This window comes from Amyelois transitella, chromosome 3 (genome assembly GCF_032362555.1).
Source record: "Amyelois transitella isolate CPQ chromosome 3, ilAmyTran1.1, whole genome shotgun sequence".
In the NCBI taxonomy this organism is placed as follows: domain Eukaryota; kingdom Metazoa; phylum Arthropoda; class Insecta; order Lepidoptera; family Pyralidae; genus Amyelois; species Amyelois transitella.
The window spans coordinates 586,050-607,247 of NC_083506.1; the positions used below are offsets into that span (position 1 = coordinate 586,050).

At 34.5% G+C, this 21,198-nt stretch overlaps 2 protein-coding genes and 2 non-coding genes across 4 annotated transcripts; 2 read left to right on the top strand and 2 right to left on the bottom strand.

Moving 5' to 3' along the window:
• Positions 1–277: 277 nt before the first annotated feature.
• LOC106133366 (uncharacterized) lies at positions 278–7,561 on the bottom strand. The gene is made up of 4 exons (XM_013333070.2): positions 7,356–7,561; positions 4,981–5,071; positions 4,424–4,663; positions 278–3,844 (listed from the first exon to the last, which is right to left on the bottom strand). Exons 1-4 carry the CDS (start codon positions 7,428–7,430, stop codon positions 3,801–3,803), a joined length of 450 nt encoding a protein of 149 aa, XP_013188524.1. The 5' UTR covers positions 7,431–7,561; the 3' UTR covers positions 278–3,800.
• Positions 7,562–10,528: 2,967 nt separating this feature from the next.
• LOC132902618 (tigger transposable element-derived protein 6-like) lies at positions 10,529–13,178 on the top strand. Its single transcript, XM_060948484.1, has 3 exons — positions 10,529–10,720; positions 11,085–12,816; positions 12,979–13,178. Exons 2-3 carry the CDS (start codon positions 11,085–11,087, stop codon positions 13,176–13,178), a joined length of 1,932 nt encoding a protein of 643 aa, XP_060804467.1. The 5' UTR covers positions 10,529–10,720.
• Positions 13,179–16,168: 2,990 nt separating this feature from the next.
• On the top strand, positions 16,169–16,240 carry Trnaq-cug (transfer RNA glutamine (anticodon CUG)). Its single transcript has one exon. It is a non-coding gene; the product is annotated as a tRNA-Gln (tRNA).
• Positions 16,241–20,651: 4,411 nt separating this feature from the next.
• Positions 20,652–20,723, bottom strand: Trnap-ugg (transfer RNA proline (anticodon UGG)). Its single transcript has one exon. It is a non-coding gene; the product is annotated as a tRNA-Pro (tRNA).
• Between the last annotated feature and the right edge of the window lie 475 nt (positions 20,724–21,198).

Below are 21,198 nucleotides of genomic sequence, written 5' to 3' on the forward strand. Positions count from 1 at the left end.
ATTTCGGGTCATAGTAAATCATAATGCGGGCAAATACTAAATAATAGTGATAAACAAAGATTTGGACAAAAGCGAATGAAATTTTTGACATATGTGATAGAGTTGGTCCAAAGATAGACATAAATTAGTTGTAGTGTTTTCTGAAAATGTCAGATAAAGTTAAAAAAAATTGTCATTTAAAATATAGAATTAAGAAGGTTCTGGTTGAAATCGTGTAAAGAAAAATATATAATAAAAACAAAGAGAAGAAAAATAAGGTATTTTTTTAAACGAAGCATAGTTCGTGAAAGACTCGACAGACTAAAAAGTAAAACTTAAGACTTCATCTTCCTTCATATTTCAGTTTAAGGCTTAAATAAAAATTATTATTTTTTGCGGTCACAAATTAAAGATATTTTATAACATATAATAATTCCATACAGGTAGAACGTTACTAATAGTTGGCAAGCCGCAGGATAAATTGAGTAAATATATTTATCAATGCGTTTTCTAAATAGGTGTGCCATCGGAACTTTGTATAGTTTGTTGTAGTGTGAGTGCACATGCAGAGGTAGCCTGTTGAAGTGTTGATAGCTGTACGCATTATATTTTTTGACTGACTCACTGATTAAAATGAAAAAAACTGAAAATTTGTTTCATTTACCCAATCGTTTACCTAAAATAACTTACAATTTTGACTAGTACAATTTAGGAGTAACAATTTCGTTTTTTGAGTATTAAATACGTAATTTATTTTAACAAATTAGAACTAAACTTATTCTAGTTTCACTAGTGATGATATAATTGATGGCGGTAGCAAATAATTATGCGGCCAAACAACATAATATCTATATAAAACTTAACATTAACCTGAGTTTAACAGTTTTAGATAAAATCAAAAGAAAGTACAGAGGTTAGTAAATCAAGATACACGATACAGACTCATTGCTTTATAAAAGATAAAACTAACTTGAGTACTACCTTGTCTTTACTAAAGATAAAATAAAATCACAGTTCAAATCTGAAAATACAATAAGATGTTATAAATAAAGTTGGCAAGAAATATTTTGATGTTTATTTTCATAATTAAAAAGATGTTTAACGCAATCGCTTAAAAAATAATTCTTACCACCGCTGCTTACCAGATACAGTGGCTCATAACATAAAAGATGCGCTGTAGGTGGGGAAAAACATACCAATAAGCTTTATATACCTACCTAATTCCTAGATTCACAGTCTTCGATAAAGAGATCTGTCGAGAACATTATAAAATGAAAAAAAAGATGCAATTTGAATTCAAGTTGAAACCATAAAAATAAAGATGAAAACTTAAAGAAATAAAATAGTGCTTATGTCGAAGAAGTGTTCTTACATAGGTTTCTTAATATTATACGACCACAGTTATCCTAATACTGTTATAAATTTGGTTTATAACCTTTGCATATTAGACTTTTCATTTCATAAATTCACTTAAAAACTAAATAAATAGTACCTAATATATACCAGATATATAGTATACCAAACATACTCTCATATGTCGTCCCCCTGGCGTTAGACCCGGTTGAGTCTTCACCTCTCTGGGGAGGAGCCCAGGACGGCCCTGACTACCATCAGAATCAGATTTTTAGAGAAAGCGACCCCCATCTGACCTCCGCAACCTAAACTTATTAAATCATGGTTTAAAAAAAATGTGTATCAAACACACTCTTATGACTATTCAAATATTTTTATCTATCAATACACGTGAAAATAAAGATGGACTTATACGGAAACCTCACCCATTTTTGATCATGGTTTCTGAATAAATAGTGTACCAAACATACTCTAATAACTATTACAATATTTTTATCTATTAATACACGTAGACTTTATAAAATGTAGAAGTGAAATAATACCAATCGGACTGTATAAAGGAGCCTTATGCAGATTCGGAAAATGAAAAATACTTACTGTAATAACCGACCTACCAATACTGTAAATGCGAAAGTTTGTGACAATATCTTGAAATGGTTGGTATGAGTTCTTTACTTTTGACAGGTGAATGCGATATGAACATGCTAATGGGCCGATTTTTATTAACCACTAAACATCAAAAAATCTAATTAAACTAACCTAATTAGTATACCTGTATAAACTAAAACCGACTATAATCCAATGACATAAGGCTCTCAATCGAGCTCACTTATGGTTACAAATAAAATACCTAACGCTTAATTCTTCTAATCTAGTAATTATGTTTACAATAGAATAACATCTTTGGAATGTTAAATAATCTTAGAATTACTTTAAATACCTGTCTTAAAGCATCATTATCCTAAGATTCAATCACAGTGTTAGTGGAATCTCTGAGTACAGTTTGAGTATTGACATTGTTGCCTATAAATTCATATTTGCTTAAACTCTCATTACTGAGAGACTGACAGACAATGTATTTTTTTAACAATATAGAATTGATTTAATTCGTTTCAGACGGGCAAAATCTATTATTAGATATCTCAGCTCATTAGAGGCAGCACACACAATTATCTTACTGCTGTCCAATGCTTTGGGGAATAATCTTCATATTGCTCTTATAAACAAATAACTTTATCCACACTTATAATAATTGTATGTAATTAAAGAATAAACTCAAAAATCACTGTAACGATTTTGACGAAATTTGGTACGCATGTAGATAAGACCTTTAGGCAGGACTTTTTTCTTGAAATTCCCATGGGAGCGAAGCCCCGCGCAAAAGCTAGATTGCATATAAAATACGGCAGCAACGGTAAACAGCATACATATATATCTAACCTACCCAAATTCACTGCAAATTCGCCTCTATTACTGCGTCATTGAGTTCCATGCTTATAACTTGATATGCCATTGACTGTACAGTAGATTACAGTTATAACTATGAAGATGATATAACAATATATTTGCATATCTATCGCACGGTTGCAAATAGGATCATCGCCCTTCCTGCCTCGTCTATTATTCAGTTAAGAGAATCAGGACCGAGGTAACAGGCCACTTTACAATGTCTCTTATATTTATACAATGCTGGTATAAACGCCTGCCTTATCTGCTCATAGATTCTATTCAAGTGTAGAGCGTTCTATATTAATTAGTTGCTTGCTTCTATTATTTTCAGAAAAAAGCAAATGATAGTTATCAATAGCGATTTTGCTTACCCTGAGAGAAATGTCTAAGTACATAGACATTGAAAAAAAGGTAGACGTAGTGTGGCATGAAAAAAAGTGAAGCATCGTAATGGCGGCATTGTACGCATCTATTTCGTGTGATAATCTATGACGTAATGGCGGTCGACTATCACACTATTAGTGAGAGTGTGCATGTGAAATATACATTGGGCATACAATTAGTATGCTTCATTTTTCCGTTTTGTAAAACTCCGTCCGCCTTTTTTTTCTTTTTCTGTGTCTTAAGTACTTGTATATTTTTTTTCCAGATATTCTGTAGTAAATAATTTATAATTTTACAATATTGCTGACGGTGCCTTTTTTATTTTTTATAATTAATTCCCATTTTTAAGTTCCTGTTATCATATTGTTAAAATTACTTTTAACCCTTTTACATTGACAGCAGAAAAATAATGGATTTTAAATAATTTAACTGATATATTAGAAACTTCGCATGTATGTAAAATACATATATAGCTACATACCACTGCTAGCCATAATCACATAGTAGTCCCATATTGCTTTGGCGACACAAACGCTCACTCCAGAGTTGAGTATACCTTAGCTGAGATGTGACGTCACTGGCGTTACTACCAGCGCGCCCTCTAGCGAGCGCAACGAGAAGAGATTCACCGTGTGTTAGTGTCTGAGAATCATTTGGCAGTAGAGAAAGCTGTCCAGCACTGGAAATTAAATTAAAAAATTAATGATTAATTCTGAAAATGCGAATTCATAATTAAGTCTATAATGCTTTTACGCTGAACAGATTTTAATGCTGGCGTGTGGTTCCCAGCAAGAATAGGACCACTCCATCTATTTCCCATGGAAGTCGCAAACGACGACTAAGGAAAAGCCTTAATAAACTAGAGATTCTTCTTGTAGGCGATGTGCTAGCAACCTGTCGCTATTTGAATCTCAATTCAGCCAAACAGCTAAACGTGGCCACTTAATCTTTTCAAGACTGTTGGCTCTGTCTACCCCGCAAGGGATATAGACGTGATTATATGTATGTATGTATGTAGTCAAGACTGATAAGCCACGTTCAGCTATTTGGTTTTAAGATAGAATTGAGATTCAAATAGTGACAGGTTGCTAGCCCAGCGCCTAAAAAAGAATCTCAAGTATGTAAGCCTATCCCATAGTCGCCTTTTACGACATCCATGGGAAAGAGATGGAGTGGTCCCATTCTTTTTTGTATTGGTGCCGAGAACCACACGGCACGGCATAATTATGTATGTATGTAGATAAAACATCAATCTTACAATATTGAGCTGCGCTGATGAGCAACTCATACAGCTGCGCCGGCCCCTTGCCCTTCAGCACGATCTCACACACAAACACGTACACCACCCGGCTGGTCTCGAACAGGGAATCGAACAGGAGCCACGTGGTGATGTTCCGGCCGGCGTTCTGCGCGGCGTTGCGCTGCATCACCAGGCAGGAGTTGAGGAAGCCGATCGCGCTTGTCACTATCATCAGACCCGATACGAAGTAGTGGATACCTGTGGGATTGACATCAAATTATATTACTTTAGGGGGATACCTGTGGGATTTGGTAATCAAATTATATTATTTTAGGGGGGTAATTTATGGTTCCAGGCACTTAAAAATAGAACCACTTAATTTGCTTCCTATGGATGTATTAGACTCCATCTCGTTCTTATAGATGTCGTAAAAGGCGACTAAGGAATAAGCTTATAAACTTGGGATTCTTCTTTGAAGCGATCGGCTGGCAACCTGTCACTGTTTGAATCTCAATTCTATCATTAAGAGCTATGCACACTATGATAAAGTGCTGTCATTTTATTAAAATACTAACCAACATCGCTCCCAGCTAAAGGATCAAGATAGAACAAATGCGGATACAACAAACGAAGCAGCGCCAACACGAATGCAGTTGATGCAGATATCTGAAAATTCAATAGTTATATTTAAAAGAGGAAAAACTGAAGAAAATAAAAATGGCTATACCTATTGTGTTAATTCGGTGTTAATACTGATAGGGCCAGTGGAAAAGTTTTCAACATTTTGGATTAATTTACTATAATACTAATTATCATATGACTAAAAATGCAATTATTTTATTTATGTACTAGCTGTGCCCGCGACTTCGTCCGCATGGAATAGTTATATTGAAGCCTTCAAGGATGAATAATTTCCCCCATTTTTAATTAACATTTTCCATTATTTCTTCGCTCCTAATAGTTGCAGCGTGATGTTATATAGCCTAAAGCCTTTCTCGATAAATGGTCTATTCAACACAAAAATAATTTTTCAATTCCAACCAGTACTTCCTGAGATAAGCACGTTTAAACAAACTCTTTAGCTTTATAATATTGAATATTATTTGTTTGTCTGTATGTTAGGCCTGATTTGCAAAATTACTGAACTGATTATTATTGTTTAAATGGTAAATTATCTACGGGTTTTATAGGCTATAATATATGTACTACAGGTGACTAGTGTTGTAAAAATGCTCGAGTCGGCGTCAAAACGCTCGATTCGACGCTCTAGCAGTTTTGAAACGCTTGAGTCAGGACTTAAGTCAGTTCTAAAACACTTGAGCGCTAGCTTGAGCATTTTCGAAGAACTGACTTAGAACTAAACTTAGTCTTCAGTGCTCATGGTAAGTAAATAAAAATTACAATAAAAAGAAGAAAAAACTAAATTCTGTTGATTTTTTTTTTGTAATGATTATTTGTAGGTGTTATTTACTACTTTTATTATATCAACATGCCATACAACATAGCTACTGGAAAAAGCCTATGCTAAGATTTGTCAATATACAGAGATAACATAACGAATGTTTCAATGATATCTAAATTGAACATAAACACAAAACAATTTAAGCAATAAACTTATGTAAATAGTTATTTATCATTAATTAGGTATCCTATTTGTTTTCTATTAAATGTTAAGTAGCAGAAACATTAATTATGGGGACTTATATGAGAATAATTAAAGAAACATACATACATACATATAATCACGTCTATATCCCTTGGGGGGTAGACAGAGCCTACAGTCTTGTAAAGACTGATAGGCCACGTTCAGCTATTTGGCTTTAAGATAGGATTGAGATTCAAATAGTGACAGGTTGCTAGCCCATCGCCTAAAAGAAGAATCCCAAGTTGATAAGCCTACCCCTTAGTCGGCTTTTACGACATCCATGGGAAAGAGATGGAGTGGTCCTATTCTTTTTTGTATTGGTGCCGGGAACCACACGGCACTAATATATAAATAAAGGAACTAATATATAAATAATGGAGACTTCAAAGTGTTCATAATTTAGGTATAATTATAAACTATATATAATTGAGGTATAATTATAATCTACTATAATCCACATATTTTCTATTATTTGATATTGTTTTTATTTGTGCTTACATTTTTGTTTGCATACATACATACATACATATTGTCACGTCTATATCCCTTGCGGGGTAGACAGAGCCAATAGTCTTGAAAAGACTGAATGGCCACTTTCAGCTATTTGGCTTAATGATAGAATTGAGATTCAAATAGTGACAGGTTGCTAGCCCATCGCCTAAAAAGAATCCCAAGTTTGTAAGCCTATTCCTTAGTCGCCTTTTACGACATCCATGGGAAAGAGATGGAGTGGTCCTATTCTTTTTTGTATTGGTGCCGGGAACCACACGGCTTGTTTGTAAACTCTATTTGCACATAAAAAGAAATATAACGACTTATAAAACAGTCATTGGATTTAGAATATGTATAATGTGGTGGACATATCCAAATTTGAATTTCTTCCAGTCAACAAAACCACTTTTATTTACTTATTTTGTTATGTTATTTAATTATATCAATAAATTATGGTTTCTTAAAAATAAACCAACATGGAGGAGTATGTGGACGTGAAATTAATATTACTTTTGTCCATTCAGCTATATTGAAAATTAGATTTTTTGTTAATCTAATATTTCAAGAATCTGATATTTTGCAAATAAAGAAATTTAAAAAGTTAATGTAGATTATAATTTATAATTAAGGTTGAAAACTAGGATGAATATATAAACATGCAGGAATTTAAAATCTTTTTTTAACAATATTTGTTCAAGTGTTGGAACAAAGCATAACGAGTTATTTACTGTTTTCCACTAAACCCTAAAACCTGGTTACCTGAAGTGTAAAATGAAAACAATATGCCATTAGGCATGTTTACATAAAACTTACGGAGAAAACAAGGGCTACCACTCGCACATAAACTTTGAGTTCGATTGTCGGCATTGTTTTAGATTGTGTGGACATCTAGATGTCGTTACAATTTTTTCACAATTTTAAGACTAGCAAATTAGGCCCGCATTAGGTCTTGTTGAAAGAAAACACACATTTACACAGATTTCGGCTAAAATCAATAGTTTTCCGAACTGTATTTACGCGCTACAAGACATCTGCAAACTGCAATCAGTAAATGAGAAAAAAATGTCAATGTCAAACTTTAATGTCAGTATTGACAGTCAAACAAAACGGAAACATGCCCAAAATTGGTATCAAAAGGAAACCAAGAGGAAAGAAAATAAAAATACAAAACGATTAACCTTATCAAAGAGACATTTCATTACAACCTTTATATTGCTTAAAATAAAAAAAAATTAATACAATAATAAAATAACTCATTTTATTGCTGCCATCTTGTAGCAAAATTTAGAACGAAACGTTTGTACATTCGTCTGTGGGTTTCTGCTTAGTTTTTAGTAATATCAAAAACAGATGGCGTTATGATAGCCGTCAGACCCTCAAAGTAAACCGGCAAAAACTATAACCGAATCAGTCTTTTTCCTTCTGGCGTAAATTCTGGTTACATCCTTATCTCTTTGCAGAGGAGACAGGTTGTTCCTTTTGATCAAGATCCTGCATTATGCACAATGTGGACTTATCGCTTAAGCTCTTCTCTTCATAGATTTTACAAATAACTTCTTCTATATAACCAAAAAATAATTAAGGAAAATGTCAAGTATTTATAGCCACCATAAAAACTATGATGAATTTTAGCATAGAAATAATAATAATAAGATGCTATAAAATAGAGCGAATCTTTGAATGGAAACAAGATAAATTAATTTTAAAGTAATTTTATATTAGTTGACAATGTAAAAATAAAATAATAATTTCAATTCTATCAGCATCATTCGTCACACTCAGATGTCAGTTGTCACAAATCAAAAAGTATGAATATTAAATGATTTAAAGCAATTAAAAGCTTTTAAAAGCTTCGTTATGGTTGTCCACCTTTGTGTAGCTTTGGGTTGGGACGAGAGGCGTGACAGTTCATTGTAGTTCAAAATTTTGAAATAGAACTAAAACTTATGTCAGTGCTGTTTATTATTGCGTTGAAATTAGTATGAATATTTACGAATTAATGACAGTAGGTAGGTATAATGTTTTTTTATTTTTTATCGAAGGTATAATGCTTTAAAAATGTCGATTAAATCATAAGTATGAACAGGACATTTAAAGTTAACCAGTATTAAAATTTTAAAAAGTATCAATTTAATAAATTACATTAGTAGGTATACAGGAAAAAGGAATACTTACTCCTTTTTCCTGTGTCAGACATAACGGACATATGTAACAAAGTGTTTTAAAGTTTCTGATAAATAAAAATAAAGAAATGTGAAAATATTGTTATGCCATTCCAATGTATAAAAAGATATTGAACAATTTGAATTTCGAATTAAAATAATAGTTAGGCCACTTGTAGTGATGGGGCGTACTTTATAATTGTCAGCCACGCGTTGTCATTAGTCGCCATTCATTGGGCAAGCACTTTATTCGATTAACCGATCCCGTGCCGATTAATTCGATTATAAATTTACGAGATGTTGACTGTTGTAAATTTAGCAGAATTGCCGATTGCATAATTTTATTGAGTAATTCTTGATTTATTATTTGGTTACAACTGGTATATTTATGAATACAGTTTTATGATTATGTGATTTTCATAGATGATTTAAATTTTACTGCCAGTTAACTAGGTCATAATAATATTGTTGTATTGTTATTTACGTTTGACGACATTACGACACACGGCTTGAAGACAAAAGGAGAAATCCGATCGTTTATATACTTAAGTAGTAAGTAATTATTATCTACCAAAATCATTGTGGTTAATGTATTTACATAAAACTCGTTAGGGTTGACCTTATAAATTTTCTTACGTAAATTCAATACTTAACAAGTACCACCAACCTACATAAAATTTTATTATTGTTTCATCAAAATCTCATTATGCATATTATTTTTTGACTGACCACTACACTTGTACAACTGGCGATCGTTACTTTGATGAAAATACACTTGTTTTCTTTGACCAGACGTTAATATCGGTCAGTCCACTGGTCAGTTGGGTTCCCGCAAGTGATGGTACCTTATGGTGAGTTTATAGGGATGATTGCATTACAGGGTAGGGGGTCGAAGCTAATTGTTAAGCAATAAAGCGGTATGGTCAGTGATATCGCTTTATTGAAAGTGGTTTAGGGTGATCTCAACTACCGAATGGAATGATCCAATTATAGAAAGTTTATTTTATTTTCCTTTCTGAAGATTTTAATTGAGTTAGTTTGTTCAGTATCAGTCGGGCGTGAGCTTGAGATTTTTTACATCGTTTATATAATAAACGATGATTCATTGTAACGATTCTTCGAAAAATAGTACTATAGTACTTTCTCTTATTTAACACTTTTCAGTATCAATTTAAAATGCAGATCAGAACTGGATAGTAGCTTGCAATGCTCGTGAAAGTTGAATTTAATAAAAGGGAATAGTCAATGGAATTTACATATCCAGGTGTAAAACAAAAAGAAACGTTACGAATTAAAGCGTATGACTTATGATTATTTGTAGTCCAATATTAATGTTCTGTTTGGAGAAATATTTAATGAGGAATTAACTCAGTAAAATTGCAATATCATAAAATGTAGTACAATGGATCCCATTACACTACAAGTGTCAGTCAACAACACTAGCCATACGTGCATACAATATTGGCACGTATAAGTTATATGAAATCAATGGGGCATGGCGGTCAAATGTCCTATGCAAATATAATTGGAACATTTTTCATATTAATAACTGTTGTTGATATCCTAATTTTTGTAAAAGTGTGAGGTTATATATATTTGCCTAGTGCAGGGGTTGAAAAAGATCCACATATTGATAACGAATCTAATAGGTGTTATTTACAAGACCGTATAAGTTAAATCTTAATCTCGCATGGAATTGTCGTACCATGTATCGTTTACAGAATGATTTCTCAAAATACAGAAACTGAAGTAAACTTTAATAATGTTTTATACAGACAAAGCCCCGGGCTTTTGTTAGCCATTATATCCAAAAATTAGGGGATAGGTGTACAAAATGATTCCTCGAGGTCAAATGATTCCCCATCGTTGTCGGTAAATTACTAGTGCCATCTATTAGATTTATATGCAAACGTCTTCCCCGCTCCCCGCTCAGTTCACCAGTGAAATATCATGGCGGTCTAAGCATCGTGCGCCGATTAATATAAAAAAAAAGAAAATTGCTGTGTTCAATGTAAGGTAAGCGTCAAATCAATGTTGTATTATTTGGATGGTGTTGTATTTCAGTGAATTAACGTTTTATTTTCGACTTTGAATCATAATCAAGTGTTGTTTAAGTGCGGTTCGATTTCGCTAAGGCGACAAATTGAGGTTACTTTTCAATAATAAAAAAAAAATTGTATTTGGGGTCAAACGATCCCTGCGTATGAGTGTAAAATGATCCCAGGATCATTTTACCCCTTCACTTTTGGTTTTTTTGAACATAAAAATATAATATACGTTTTTGTATGTTTATGTACGTGTGTATGTGTGAGTGTGTGTGTATATGTATGTCGAAATTTAAGTGTGTGTAGCATGTATAGTTTTTATATATCATTTGCAGATGCCGCGAAATTATCAAAGAAAGACAGACCGGCAAAAATGGAGCGAGGAGGCTATGTCACGAGCACTCGAAGAAGTAAAAAAAGGCATGCCATATAAAACAGCCAGCAAGCAGTTCTCGGTACCTGTGATGAGCCTGAAAAGAAGAGCCAAAGGCAAAAATAAAGTTGCTGTTGGCGCAGTTAAGACCCTAGGAAGTAAACAAACGGTGTTTTCACCTGATCAAGAAAAAGAACTAATTCAGCACATAACAGACATGGAATCTAGGATGTATGGCCTAACCAAACAAGATGTACTTTCTCTGGCGTATCAGCTGGCGACGAAGAACAACATTAAGCATCCATTTTCAACTGAGAAAGAAAGAGCCGGTGTTGATTGGTTGAGAGGTTTTAGAAAACGGCATCCCGATATAGCTCTCCGAAGTCCAGAATCAACATCAGCAGCACGAGCTAGAGCCTTTAATAAACCTGTCGTTGATAAATTCTTTTCTGTGTTAAAAGACATTCAAGAAAAACATCATTTCCATCCACACAGAATATTCAATGTTGATGAGACTAGCATATGTACAGTGCCAACAAAAAACACAAAAGTATTCGCTAAAGCTGGTCGTAAACAAGTGGCAAGAGTTACTTCGGCTGAAAGAGGTGAGACGACAACAGCGGTTATTTGTTGTTCCGCAGCTGGTACATTTTTACCACCGATGTTTATATTTCGAAGAGTAAGAATGAAGATAGAATTAATGGATGGTGCACCCCCAGGATCTGCTTATGCATGCAATTCAAGTGGTTGGATGAAACTTGAAGTTTTTGATCAATGGTTTGATCATTTTTTAGCTCATGCGAAGCCTTCGGCAGATGATCCAGTCCTTTTAATTTTAGATGGGCATTTGTCGCACACCAAAAACTTGAATGTGGTATTAAAAGCCAGAGAAAATCACGTCACAATTTTATGCTTGCCTCCACATTGCACGCATAAACTACAGCCCCTGGATGTAGGAGTAATGTATCCTCTCAGCGTCTATCATAATCAGGAATTAGAAAAGTGGATGAATAATAATCCGGGAAGAGTGGTGTCAGTGTTTCAAATTACAAAAATCTTTGCAGGGGCTTATCTTAGAGCAGCGGTGCCATTAAATGCGATAAATGGATTTTCTAAATGTGGAATTTGTCCTATGAATCAGGATATTTTCGGCGATGTGGACTTTGTGGCTGCAGAAACTACTGATATGGAAGCGGCTGCTCAAAACGAGGTTCCCAGTACTTCGGAATCTGCTTTAAACGACGCTGTTGACGCCCAAGTTGATCAAACAGTTGCTGTTCCTGATCCACAACAACCTGAGTCGGGGGTATATGATACCAATACGACAGATACATTACTTATAAATGATTGTAGAACATCTTCACCACAAATCTTAGATTCAAATAGGACTCCAACATCATCACCTTCATTACTTTCGCAAGAATATACTCATATTCAAAACGATCCACCAGTGTCCCTGAATTCTACAAAACCTCAAGAGATTGGCACTGTCACAGCCTCCAAATCATTATTAGATTTACCATCAACATCTTTTGGTGTATATTCTCCACGAGACCTTCGACCTTTGCCAAAAATAGACGGAAAAAGAAGTAAGAATGTAAGAAAACGAAAAATAGATACAACGGTTTTAACTAGCACACCTTATAAAAGCTATTTAGAAGAAGAAACGCAAAAAAAGAAAGAAAAAGAAGAGGGTAAGAAATCTAAGGGAAAAGGAGTTGGCAAAGGAAAAAAAACGATTCAAGGAAACAAAGAAAATAAAAAACAAGGAGATAAAAAGAAGAACAGTAAAAAACAAAAAATTGGAAGACGAGCAAGGACAGCCAGGAACTCTTATGAGTCAGAATCTTCTGTAGAAGAAGAGGACGCAGAGTGCTTGTTCTGCACGGAACCTTATTCAAAAGACGCTATGGGAGAAGGTTGGATCCGCTGTGTGGAATGTTTAAAATGGGGACACGAAGCATGCGCTGGACTCGATAGTGACGACGAAGATGATTTTATATGCGACTTTTGTGTAGATCGCCGTGGAAATATAAGGAAGCAATTAGATCTCTGAATAAGTTGATCCTTTACCTATTATTAAAATGTTTTCTAGTAGTTGATTTTAATAGACTGTTAATCATAGTCAGATATTTAAATTAGGTTTAGAAATGTTTTTTGTTTCAGATTTATTGACCCATAAGACTGGGTTTCTTTGTTTTGTTATTGAAATTTTTTTGGTAGTTGATTCAACAAGACTATTAATCATAGTTAGGTATTGAATTGAAAACAGCCCGTTTAAAATTATTATGTTGAGTTCTTTTTTTATAACTTTAAGTTTCACTGGCTGAAAGACTGGGTTTCTATAGCTATATTAAGATATAAGATACTGATCTGACTAATTACAGGCATTATAACAGTTAAATGTCAATTGTGATATGAAAAAACTAATAAAGACTGATTAGAATAACTAATTTAGTTTATTTTTTTACTCTGGGGGCAATATAATCCTCGGGATCATTTTAACCCTACCCCAGGAATCATTTTACCCACCCCGGTGTACAAAATGATGATGATAGTAGAGGTTTGGAAAATCACAAATAAAACAGAAAATATAAAGCCGCCCAAAGAGTTGTATTCCAAAATACGGCCAATTAAATGAACTATCCAAAGGTTTTTACAGATTTACTCTAGCTTCAATACTTTGGCCACAATTAGCCTTCTCCCTTAGAGGGATCATTATGTACACCTTTCCCCTAATTGCGTTTCAGAAGTAATGCGTAATTAAACAATTGCGTTTTTGCTTGAGGGACTTTGCTGGGCATCTCCGTTGAAGAAAAATAGGTCAGAGTATCTCAAGATGGGATCGATTGCTAAGTCCTTTTGAACCAAGTAAGCACTTGGCGGGCGTCTTACTCAGATTTTCTATTGAGTTAAGATGTTGATAAACAATATTCTTCGAAAAGAAGGTACTTATTTGTAAAAGAGGACGTCATCATAAATGTCATCACAGCTTTTTTCACATAAAAATGGTTCACGAACAATTGAACATTCGCTAATGTCCTACTCGATTTTTTTGAAATATTTGTAACATTCGCGGCTCGTGACTCTACATTTAATTTCTATTATTTATTTAAAGCAATCATGTATTTATCATTTATCAAATAAATTCAACGAGTGTTCTGACCAACATCGATTCATCATCAAATCTATAGATAAGAAAATCATGCAGCAAAACTGAAAATAATTTAATAAAAATACACTTTGCAATCAGCGGCACATGTTTGCTTCCTATACGATTGGCTGTCGAATCGTATGATCGATTGCGACTCATCGATTTGTTGCTCCAATTTCGATTACAATGGTGCGATATTGTCGTCCATCACTAATCCGTTTCTTTTTGTAGAGTTAAATCACAAATTTAATAAATTACATTTATGACAATAATCATACTTTTCAATTAGGTATATTATTTATATAAGTACACCTACTGGGTGAGCTTTGAAAACACCAGTAAAATTAAGTAAATAAAGTAATAATGAAGCTGTATTTTTTAAAATAGGTTCTTTAATTTTACGTGCTTATTAGATTTTGCCTGCGACTTCGTTCGCCGTAAAAGTTCACCTTTAAAAATACCGCTTTCAATTTGGAGCAATAGTTTAAACGTTTTGCGAGTACAACCATAGAGACAGGCAGAAATTCTAATAATCATGCGTGGCTTCTGTTGGCCTTATACTTTATATCGATTTCTTGGCAATATTTTTCAAGTAGGTACAGTTACTTGTATCGGTCTTATGATGATGGATAAAAGTTATTTGTTCAGCCTAAACCATTTTATTAAACTTATCTTACTTTATTTTCAAACAATACCCTCATTGGATTTGCCCGCGAGATTTATAAATAACCGGAAAACAAAAATAGATTAATGGTAGTAGGTATTATATTACTTACCTACGCTCTTTGGTAGAAAATTATAAGACATTCGTTTGGTGCGAATTTTTCATACAACAAAGCCTACCGTCTTTGTGAAAAAAAAAAATGAAATATCATTGTAAAAGGCACAATAAAAATATATTTAGCCAAGTGAGACTCAGTGAGAGTTCTTTGAAATGCTTTAGGTGTAAGAGCTTCCATATTTTTAAACCCAGATAAAAATAGAAGTCATTATGAAAAGCTCCTTTTTTTTTAGCACAGTATTATGCGAGTTGTAATTCTAATTCATGTATTAAATAAATTAGTCGCCACTGCCTTGAACGCTTAAAAAGCGTATGAATTTTTTTTGGAAAGAAGTTTTCCTAAGTACCTATAGGTAGTATTTAGTTCTTACATAACATACACATAATCACGTCTATATTCCTTACGGGGTAGACAGTGTCAACAGCCTTGAAAGGTGTTTGGTTTAATCATAGAATTGAGAATCAAATAGTGACAGGTTGCTAGCCCATCGACTAAAAGAATAATTCCAAATTTATAAGTCTATCCCTTAGTTAATTTATAACCTTTTATCGAAAAACGGATGTAACTTACTTATAAACTATTTAACCAATTTTGATGATATATGGCAAAGAGACAAACAAAACAGTCAGGTCTAATGTAAGCTACTCTATTTCCACATCTGAGCATTTTAGTCTTTGCGAGCCTGTTGGCTCTATCTATCCTGTAAGGGAGATATGCATTCATAGATGATTATGTATGCAATGCACTAGAGACCGATTCGGACTTCGTCCGCATGGAAACCCTATCAATCCCGCGGGAACTCCGGGATAAAAATTAGCCTATATATTATTCTGGGTCTTCAGCTACCTACATACCAAATTTCATCGTAATCGGTTCAGTAGTTTTTGCGTGAAAGAGTCAAAAACATCCATTCTGACATACTCACAAACTGTCCCATTTATACTCGTAATATTAGTAGGATATTCCCACAAGAGAGGAGCCAAAGGCACGCGATAGTACTATACTATATTTGTGGTCGTATTACGGATGAGGCGACTGTGGAAAGCTTACTAAAAGCTATCTGAAAACTGAATCCGTGCCAGACAGTAAATTTCAGGTGAAACGCCGAGCGGTTCCATGGTGTAATGGTTAGCACTCTGGACTCTGAATCCAGCGATCCGAGTTCAAATCTCGGTGGGACCTGCCTTTTTGTTGTAGTGATTCGTATGTCGTTTTAAACCTTTAAAAAGAAGTACATACATACATACATATAATCACGTCTATATCCCTTGCGGGGTAGACAGAGCCAACAGTCTTGAAAAGACTGATAGGCCACATTCAGCTGTTTGGCTTAATGATAGAATTGAGATTCAAATAGTGACGGGTTGCTAGCCCATCGCCTAAAAGAAGAATCCCAAGTTTATAAGCCTATCCCTAAAAAGAAGTGGTATAATATATTGTATATATAATTCGTTTATTTATTCTACAAACTTACATATATAAAAATCACGCTTTTAACCCGGAGGGGTAGGCAGAGCAAACATCTTTCCACATGCCACGATCTCTGCATACTTCCTTCGCTTCATCGGCATTCTTCTTCATTTAACAAGTTAAGCATAAGTGTAGGTACTCAGAACATACTTATGTTACATTATTTTATGTACCTTGCTTGATGTTGAGACAGTAAGTGTAGTAGGAACCTAGTCAGTGTTATTTAATTCAGTTAATTCCTTGTAACTTTAAAGTCTCTCTCATCTTTGCTTGATGTTAAATAACGTTATAGTTAGTTTGTTTTTGAATTTACAGAATCCGAATACATAAGACAAGTTAGTTTCATATGCAGGAAGGGCTACCACCCCTTCCTCTTTACATATATACTAGGTATATGAACTAACAAAAAACACTACATTAAGTACTTTACCACAGTTATATTTCCATAAACAATAATGTTTCATAATCCTCCTTTGGTCTCAGCGCGCGCGCACGACACGCGCCTGGCACGCGCCATCTTTTTTTTTAATGAGCAGAAATGTCTAATTGCTTTTTAGCTATTGTGCGTTTTAATCTCTCTAGTGCTTGTTAACGAATGAAGATCGACATCAAAATTTGCTTTTCAATTTGTGAAAGTACTTATGAATAAAATCGCTTATCAATTGCGTTTTGTTCTATATTTAGCTTGGAATTGGTTCGTTATAAATTAAGAGTTGAAATATCACTCAATTTTGATCGTTTGTGTGAGAGGGTTCTTGAGTGATGCTTACCTCGGCATATTTCCGAAAATGATGGACAGATTGGGAAATTTTGTTAATGTCTGACTTACTTTGAACCCGAACGTTCGCTCTTACAATAGCTATTAATAAATCTTAAATGGTTAGTACGAGTAATTATTGTAATAAAAACGTACTTCTTGTCCTTACGAAATACCCTTGTATCTAAGTTTAAAATTATTAACTTACAAAAGTTATTAATTTCTTTACTTCTGACAGAAACTAGAATTAACCATATCTATAGACTAGGCCGTTTAGTCGATCTTAATACCATTAAATTACCTCATTATTTTAAAGGCTAAAAACCTCTATATAATTTTTTTGAAATGAGAGCGTTAAGGAGTATGATGGGTGTGAAATTGAGTGACAGGATAAGGAACAGCGTGATAAGGGAATGTTGTGATGTGAAAGAAGATGTAGTTACAGGAATAGAAAAGGGTATGTTAAGATGGTTCGGTCATGTGGAGAGGATGAATGAAAGCAGGTTGACTAAGCAGATATACAAGGAGAGTGTGGAGGGAAAGGTCGGAGTGGGAAGACCTAGACGAACGTATCTTGATCAAATTAAGGACGTCCTGGTAAAGGGTCAGGTCAAAAGTACCCGAAACCGCCGAGCTTGTATGAAGAGAGTTATGAATGTGGACGAAGCGAAAGAAGTATGCAGAGATCGTGGCAAGTGGAAAGAGGTAGTCTCTGCCTACCCCTCCGGGAAAGAGGCGTGATTTTATGTATGTATGTATGTATGTATATAATTTTTTTATCAAAGTAATTTAACACCTCATGCCTTTGCCTGTCCTTCAACCTCAACAGACAGTTATTGTTAAAATAAGTCAATTTGTATCGATTATCCGTCTAAAAAGACCACTCAAAGGGGAAACTTAGCAAATAGTCGCGAAAAGAATAAAATAATTTTGACGGTAGTGTGGGAACCGCGGCCCACTCGGCTCCCACGCGTGGGAGCACGTGCCCACGAATTAAACGACTATGGCAACCCCTCCCGTTACGGTTACAAAGGAAAATAGGGGTTGTCATGAAGTTATAAAGTGCTGTTTACTTTGTCTTGAGTGATTGGTCTCGTTTTAGATTTACTTTTTGTTTTAATTCAGATCATTGTTTATAAAGTGTGAAATTACTATAAAAAAATTTATTGGCTTTTTTAAATTTATTTCTATAAATGGTCGGTCTTTTGAAACGTGAAAAATAATCATGATAACATACCTAACTTAAAATAATAAAATATATGCCAATAAAACATATTATGTATCTAGGTATCCTATCTTAAAAGAAAACTGTCAGGAGAAAGGCTTATATACTCTTGGTAGGTATTCTTCTTTTAGGCGATGGGCTAGCAAACTAGTCACTAGGTAACTTTCATGAAAAATTCTTCCAGTAATACATATTATCCGAATTTTTCTTCTACTCATACTAGTTCGTCTTAACTCTATGTTGTTACGGTAGTAATCTCAATTCTATCATTTAGCCAAACAGTTGAACGTGGCCTTTCAGCCTTCTGATGACTGTTGGCTCAGTCTGCCCCACAAGGGATATAGGCGTGATTATATTGTTACGTTATGTTTTTTGTACGGTACTCTCGTATTGCGAGTAAGTATCGTCTATATTTTATATATATTATATAATGATGCGCAAAATATAATAATCTCCTATATTTTGCGCATCATTTCAATATCGTCCATCAGCTAATACTGTTCGTATGTTTGTACATACACAAGCCACAACCATGTGTGTTTTGCCCAGATTGTCGGCCGCCGACCGAAACTCATACCTTTATTGTTTGTAAACATAAACAAGGGTTGGACAATGGCGTCTTTTTTGGTAGACAATTGGCTAGAAATAGATTGTATTTGATTTCATGTCAGGCTTAATTTATGTAGTACCCTTTTCTTCCATCTTCCATTATGATGCCTGAGAGTTAGGTATAGGTCGTGGTTAAGAGCGCAGCCTGGGCTTCTCTTCAGAATAAATAAGGTGGTAGAAGAACAAAAGCCATCACAATTAGTGCATAACAAATTCGAATGACCGTAAACTTTGTCAAATCTTTTTTCTACCTGAATATAATAATGTTGTCTTAAGAAATAAATACATATATACGGGACAAATTACACAGATTGAGTTAGCCTCGAAGTAAGTTCGAGACTTGTGTTACGAGTTACTAACTCAACGATACTATACATAGTTATATAGATAAACATCCAAGACCCAGGCCAATCAGAAAAATTTCTTTTCTCATCATGCCCCTGTCCGGGATTCGAACCCGGGACCTCTGGTGTCACAGACAAGCGTACTACCGCCGCGCCACAGAGGCCGTTTAGAGAAAACCAATTAACCGTGTGAGGCAAAGATTCTTCATCCTGGCTGTAGTCCTGGATACATGCTCACCATTCCGGAGAGGATCGCCCTTGACCATGGATCCTGCATTGGGTGACTCAGGAGAGATCTGACCTCCGCAACATTTGCAGGTGAAACTTAACTCATGTTGGATCATGGCTACACATTCGGTTGCCTGAATGTGCAGCATCACGCATTTTAACCGGGACCCTTACAGATTCGATCACCTTGCGATTGTCTTTAATATGTAGCAAAGATTATTTTAATGAAATATAGCAAAACCATTTCTAATTATCACGAGACAAGACGTTATTTATTCTTAGAAAGTAATTAATGTTTACCTCCACAAGTAGAGGTACTGAAACGGAATTAATATCTTCCTATACGAAGATTAACTAGATAATAATTTACTACGTGACACACATTTAAAGTCTGAATGAAAGTTTTTCAATAAGTATTAATAACATTTAAACACACATAAAAGAGAACATTTTTCATTGTGTTAAAGACGGTAAAGCATTTTATAATCAGTAAAACTTAGATATGGAAATAAACTGGGGATGTTCTTGGGATGAAGTTAAACTTTGGTTTAACTTTAAATATGCACTGTAATAAACCGCTGAACTTATTGATACTATAATGTTTAAACAATTTGACTTGTACTAGATATTAGGTACATTGTAAAAAGAACCAAATGCACACTTAAAAATTTTCTTTTTCTTTTTTTGTAACTGGCCAGTTATGACACATTCTGAAAAAAACAGAAAAGAGGTTGCAAAATACAAATTATATTAAACACATTGTAAAGTTAAAGTTGTAAAGTTATGAACTCCTTGAAGTAGGAATCTAAACTTCGATCTAAGCCTGTATTTAAACTATTGTGATGAAAAACATTTCAATTTTATTTATCAAGATTTACTATGTCCACCACTATGGTGATATTATATTTTATCTTTCAGTTTTCGTAGGCGCAATAAATATTCTGTAACAATAAAAAAATTGGGCTCGTCCGGGATTTGAACCCGGGACCTCTCGCACCCAAAGCGAGAATCATACCCCTAGACCAACGAGCCTCTACCGAATTGCTTGAAATTGGCAATTTGACTCGGCAGTGAGCGTGGATCCGATAACTCGCGATGACGTAGCAAGCAAAGTGAAAGTAAGTACCAACCTTTAGTAATACGATGCGCTGTGACGTCACATACAGCCTTTTGCTTGCGAAATTGCTTACTTTATACAAAAAATCATGCGTTGCACAGTTATGTTGGCGTGGAATGTTACATGCATACATACTTACATATATACATACATATAATCACGTCTATATCCCCTGCGAAGTAGACAGAGCCAACAGTTTTGAAAAGACTGATAGGCCACGTTCAGGTGTTTGGCTTAATGAGAGAGTTAAGATCCAAATAGTGACAGGTTGCTGGCCCATCGGACCATTTATACGGCTATCCCTTAGTCGCCTTTTACGACATCGATGGGAACGAGATGGATTGGTCGTATTCTTTTTTCTATTGTTGCCTGGAACCACACGGCACGTAA